Source organism: Aplidium turbinatum, chromosome 14, assembly GCF_918807975.1.
Source record: "Aplidium turbinatum chromosome 14, kaAplTurb1.1, whole genome shotgun sequence".
Lineage (NCBI taxonomy): Eukaryota > Metazoa > Chordata > Ascidiacea > Aplousobranchia > Polyclinidae > Aplidium > Aplidium turbinatum.
In genome coordinates, this window is record NC_137485.1 from 8,623,466 (window position 1) to 8,630,211 (window position 6,746).

The window sequence follows — 6,746 nt, forward strand, 5'->3', positions numbered from 1 at the left end:
GAGGATGAAATAATTCACAGACAACAACACTTTGACAATCCGAAATTTTACTCCGCCAATCTCGGTAATCGGGCCGCGAAATATTTTCCCACGAACTTTCTGTCTCATTTGCATATTTCGGTAAGTACGGTATAACCATTATTGGTTAACGTGCGCTGCAAATTTTTTCTCTCGGTTACTTTTTTCCTGCGGTTTTTAAAGTTAGCAGCCAATTTTCGCTTTCCAGTTTCAAATATTTGTATTCAAGGATAAGTTTGCAAAGAAAGAATAGTGTTCAATGCAAGCAGACACTGTTGTTTTGTAGTTGTGTTTTCATTGTAGGCTATTTTTCGAAAAGTTAGACTAGCTCAGTGACGTAGCTAGGGGGGGCGGACCGCCCCGAGCGGCACTTTCAGACTACGATTTTTGATTATAATCTGATAAAAAAACGCATTTAATTTTCACATGCTTTTCCTTGAAGGGGCGGCAAAATCTGAATCCGCCCCGGGCGGCACATTCCCTAGCTACGCCACTGGACTAGCTTTTTTCTTATGTGATGTGTCTTTAGACATGAAAAATAATGAGACCCTTGACTGCTTAAAACAGTCCAAGGTGGTGTAGGCCTACTTGAAACGAATCAAGGAAAACCAACCCAATAGTGAAGTTTTAACAGATACTACACGTTTGCGAAACTGTCAGGATTAAGCCCTCAAAAAAGCTTTCCCAGCCCGACAATAAAGAAACCTACAATCAATTTATCATTTATTCAGAAAAATAACATCACACGTTCTTTTCGTAAATTAAGCTACACGCCAAGTGCATTCAAACTGTGATGATATTTTTAGTTCATCTGATGCTGTGATAGCATTGTATTTAGTCACACTCATCTCACATTCAGTCTGTGTTAATAGGAGACGCGTATTCTTAGCTAAGTCGATTACTGCAGTTTTGCGGGACGGTGTAAACTCAGGGGTGCCGGAAACGGGGGCGGATGCCCTACTGCCCTCAATTTGTCTGTGGATGGGGGGCGATGGTGCCCTTTTAAGGTCATGTAAGCTACTTCACATTTTACAATATAACTATTTCTGCTATTCCTTTTTAGCCTAATTATAATTTTTCACCTGGTAGATGGAATAGTTCCTCGGCAACAACAATCATAAACTTCACTCTGTCAATCTTAGAACCAGCCCTGCGTCAAAAGCCTTTCCAAGTAGGCTATGTGAAACTACCAGGAATAACCTATTAAAGACTTTGTTAGTCCGAGAATAAAGATTCAAAACCAAACCAACTGCAAACAGCAATCGACAATAAATATTTTTTTGGCTATGCAATGACGATAGAGTTCAACAAAGTGATTGGTTTAAGGATTTGTTTGAAGAACGTCGCGTATAAAACGAAACAACAAACTTTGAAAAACTTGCGGTTCAGACCGGAACTTAATATTGCAGTCCCGGTAGCCTATATCCATAAACTTTTAGAAACATTTCCCAAAGCCATAGTTCCATCCATCTAACTGAAGTTATTAATAAGTTACAGTAGCAGAAATGTGTTTATGTGTGCCCAGTTTAATTCAGCTTCAGTTCTAGCCATCAAAGCGAAACACAAATATAAAAAATACTCCTTAGCAATTGACAAAAACACCATCGAACACGCCACATTCAACTCTTAATGATCAGAGCAACTTCATTGAATGCAGGTAATTTTTATCATTTGATATCATGCAGCACTCTTTCACAAAAACCAATTTTTAGAAACTAGCAATGCGGTTTTCGTTATAGAACTTATTATTACATTTCAATTTCAAACTGTCTCCATGTGTAATCTGTCGGAGTTAAAAATCTACGTTAAATGAGACAAAATAGAACAATGGTGACAAGGATTCAATGTCAAAGAATGTCTGAAGGGGTTACGGACGCAACCAAGGTTGGTCTGCAAACAAGGCAGTGTAAAGTCGTTCTACGTGCAGGGTACCGACCTGGTTTGGAGTGAAGATAAAAGCAATGAAAAAGGTCATTTTCACTTTCATTACTGATAAATAAATCACAGACGTGAACAAAAACAAGCGCTTTTGTTACACACAGCAAAAAAAACTAAAGACGATTATTTCAGCCCCGTAAACAAAAATTGAGACGGTAGGCTACTACGGTTGTAGGTGCGCTAACAGTTTTGTATCATTACTTTTTACCTAAATCTAATGTCTTTTTTACAAGATATAAGTTTCGCCAGCTGATACAACTAATGATGAGATCATTGATAAACTGGATTGCGACTTGCGCAAGCAAGTAACTTCGTGCCAATGTGGAAACAGACCATCAGCACTCTTGATAACGCACCTTGGCCGATCTTCATAGCAACTGTCCATACATACAAATCTTAAATATATCAGCTACAGCTATGTTGGCTAATCCTAATTAATATATGTTGTTTATTTTTTGTAACATTTTATTTTTTTTATTTTCTCTTTACATCTTAAAATTTTCTGAAGGTGTTGCAACCGTGCCAATTTTTTTTCGACTCAATAACTTACTTCGGTCACAAGCACGTTTTAACGTTCGCGTTTTGTCGCTTCTACCTTTTTCTCGACCTTTGCTATGTTGACGTGTATTATTTTTGATATGATGGTCAAAAATAAAAACAACTGAACTATGACCATATTCGAGATTAAGTAATTGAAAACTGTTCTTTTAGAACAGGGGTTCACAAACTAGGGTACCGGTACGTGTAGGCTACCTCCAGGGGTAGGATAGTAGCCTAAGGCTACGCAAGAGAAATTTCGGGGGTTACGCAAGCAAGTTGATTTTACCGGTGCTGTGACGAGTTTTCGTAATATTGATTTAAAGAAATTGCCAACTTTTATGTGATGAGCGAGAAAAAAGTTTATGCTTTTAAGTGCACCGCAAAGCCACCACGCTGCACATGTTTAAGGCTTGCTGCTACACATTAATAAATCACTGTTATTGAAATGCTAAGCAAAGCGGCAAACTGTTAAATTTTTCCACCATATTTAATTTCCATACTCAGCTGCTTGCATGTGTAAGATTCTCGTTTCAAATTCAAAGAACCTTGTTTTGTGAGCCCATGAAAAGTACAACTAAGAGAGAGGATATCTATGACGTTGTATCTCGTTTCCTCAAAAAAGAAGATCTCTCATAGAAAACAGTGGTTGGGAGCACCACTGATGGAGCTCCTGCAATGTTGGGTCGTCAATTCGGTTTTATAGAAAGAATATCAAGAGTTAACCCCTATGCAAAAAGGCTTCATTGCATGAGACATAGTACGAAAAGGTTACCTAGTGCACTCAAATACGTTCTTAATGATTTTGTAGCCCTGGTAAACTTTAATAACTAATCCACAAAACACCAGAATATTGTGCTTGCTCTGCCAAGAGCTCAGAGCAGGAGGACAGTGCTAACTCAAGAGTGTGAAGAGTCTTTTGCTCTTCCAATTCACTCACTTTTGTGAGCAAGATTTTTTAAGCCTGTGCATTGTGCATGATGCAAAACAAACTTCGTGCCAAACTTTCAGTTAAACATTTGCGCGTGGGCCTTTCTAAAACACTTCCAAGAACAGATTTACTCGTGGAGAAACGTCAACCTCGTCATTAAATGTGTGTAATAATGGTTGTAAGTGTGAACAGATAGTTTGTTGTGTTCTGTCTTTTCAATTGCGTTTACTTTATGCTACATTTCGTAAGGGTGTTGTAGTCGCCATTTAATGTATGTTCATATTATGTAACTCGTGACCAGCGTCACTGCATAATTACCTTCAGTGTTTTCTGGTACAGACGTTGGCATTGATTACCACCGCACTGCGCATCGTAATCAATTAGCGTTCTGTACCACGTTCCTCAGTTGCATGCGTTGCATTTCTTTTTTGCCATATATTGCGTAGCTGTTGTACACTCAGTTAAGTAAGCACAAGATTATCACTAAGTTTTGTATGTCGACAGTTTATTTGTCACTGCGACCTTACTTACTTCATTTTTATTATATATGTTTAAAAATACAGCAAAGGGACACGCTATACATGCAGATAAATCGAAAAAGGTACGTAGCTAAAAAAGTTTGAGAACCCCTGTTCTAGAACATCATGAAAAATGTTAATCGTCAAAGTTAGTTATGGATTAATTTTTTGGTTTAACTGCCAACTTTTTCTGTCACAACTGAAGACAATATATAATACCAAACATTTTCAGACAAAACATTAACAACAACCACACGCCATGCATTTGCACTTGAAAAAAAAAACAGATAAGCAAACTCAGAGAGCTCTGCTATAAATTAATATCTCTCTCTCGTTTTTTCCTTCTAAGAAGCCTGATCTTCATCCCGAAACGATGGGATATCTATCATCAAGGTAAATTAGTTGTTTAAGAATTAACACTAGGCTTCTTTAAAGTAAAATGGGAAAAAGTGAGAGGGCACCCATCACCCAGTTGTTCATTCAACATCCTTCTGAGTCTTCTTTTGTAACACTAGCAGTCATCAAACCATTGTCTGCGCTCAAAGCTTTTATGCCAACAGACTCTACTCTTTGGTTGATTTTAGATGAAGCTGTTATTTCCTTGTCCAGCCCATTCTCATCTGTTTCATCGAAATGTGTTTCCATATGTCTATTCAATGTACTGACTTTTGCAAAAATCTTCAAGCAAGTAGGACATACACAAGGACCTTCATTAGCATGGCTCTTGAGGTGTCTTTTCAAGTGACTTGTTTTCACAAAACCCTTTTGACATAATTCGCATTGGTAGGGTTTTTCTCCCGTGTGTGTGCGAATGTGGACTTTCAAAGCATCCGATCTAGAAAAAGCTTTGCCACAGAATTTACATTGATAGGGCTTTTCAGCAGTGCATGCTTGTATTTGTGCCGTTAGCTGTTCATCTGTTTGAGTCGCATGTGTTTCCATATGTTTTTTTAATCTGCTAACTTTAGAAAATACTCTTAAGCAAATAGAACATTCACATGGCCCTTCGTTAGCATGACTATCAAAATGTCTTTTTAAATGGCCTTGTTTCACAAATCCTTTTTGACACAAAGCACATCGATAAGGTTTTTCGCCTGTATGTATGCGAATGTGAATTTTCAAACCATCTGACCTTGAGAAAGCTTTGTCACAGAATTCACACTGATATGGCCTTTCACCAGTATGCGTTCTCATGTGTATCGTCAGGTGTCCTTGACGAGGAAACGATTTTTGGCAAAATCGGCATTTATGATGTTTTTTGCCGGAATGAGAATGCATATGTTCTTTTAAATCTATTTGTTTAGCAAAATGTTTGGAGCAAAATTGACATTTATGAACAACTTTACCTCCTAAACTTTTGTTGAATGTAATTTTTGTCATCTTTTTAATGTTATGGGGCTGGAAAAGTTTATCAATCATAGGGCGTCTTGAAATTTGCATCTCATTTTCTTTAATTGGTGAATTCATATCACATTCTAAGGAGTCTCTGCTGTCACACAGATGTTCACTTGAATCAAAACTGGAAAGAGGCCGTTCTTCCAATGAGAAATCACTTTTATCAACATTGCTATCATAAACTGGTGTTGGAAAAATGTTTTTTGGTTGGTGATTTGAAGTAAAATTGCTCCTGAATTCACAAATTTTTTCTCCGCACATATCTAATACTTGTGCTCTGTTGTCAAGAATCTGTTTACATGATATAAGGTCAGTGTTTGATGTCACCTCAACTGGTAAATTTTGAATTTTTTTTAGCGCTTCAGTTTTCATTCCTTGCTGTGCTTGAAAACACAATTCAATTCTATCAGCAATTAATCTCATTTCTTGCTTCATATCTTCTCGAATAAAACGAAGTTCTTCCAAAATCAAATGTCCGACATCAGTTGTGAGAAAAACAGAATTTTCACTTTGCACAATTGAAGTTTCTGTTTGCATAGTTCCTTCTTGATTTTATTAAACAATGGTTTTTAAAACATTAAAGCAAAGTATTTCGCTACTCCTGTGAAGATAAATGATACTTACTGAAATATATATGGCTAAAAGTTGCTTGATTTAGCAAGACTTTATACATAACAATTATCTATAATACACAGTGCAGATAAATCAGTATTTGTTCATATTTTGGTAGTATGTAGAGTTGTTTAGTTTGCACATTTCATATATATACAGTGTCGTTGGCTGGATGCAATCCATTTCGTCCCCTGAACAATTCGTACCTCGATTTCGTACGAACAATAATGTAGCGAGAATATAATTTACAGCGCATTCTAGCACGCGCCTAGAAAACGTTAATACTTTATCCCTTAGCTTCCATTTAGCAGAAAAGTTTTGGTTTTTTAAGTTGCTTCAACAATTGATGACATTGAATCAACATAACAAAGGTGAATTCTTCGCTAAGAATGGATGGGAGTACCTACTTTTACACATAATCAGCGGAATTTAGTTCAAGTCTTACATCACAAAGTCTGACTTTGATCTCCAAATAATATTGATAAGGCAAGGTTGGTTACAAAATTAAATTATAGGAGTAGGGAGTAGGCTAAGTTTTGGCATTACAGTAAGAAAGAAAAGGTCCAGGAAAAATTCTATGAGAATGAATACGATGAATCTACTTGCTCTTCATCACTTTCGCTCACATGACACGCAAAAACAAACCTAAGGAAAAAGCCTAGTGAAACGTTTGACCCTTCAAGCGTAGGTCGTTGGTCTGATGAAAGTCTTTCAGAGTGACTTTGCTGAAATTTTAAAAAGTTTTTGACTTTTTTAACAATGCCTAATAAACAAGGGCACTTGTTTTGTGTACTGAT

At 36.9% G+C, this 6,746-nt stretch overlaps 1 protein-coding gene across 1 annotated transcript; it reads right to left on the reverse strand.

Annotated features, from left to right (window-relative positions):
• Positions 1–1,357: 1,357 nt before the first annotated feature.
• Positions 1,358–5,934, reverse strand: LOC145783494 (uncharacterized). The gene has a single exon (XM_082595382.1). It carries the CDS (start codon positions 5,872–5,874, stop codon positions 4,423–4,425), a length of 1,452 nt encoding a protein of 483 aa, XP_082451508.1. The 5' UTR covers positions 5,875–5,934; the 3' UTR covers positions 1,358–4,422.
• Between the last annotated feature and the right edge of the window lie 812 nt (positions 5,935–6,746).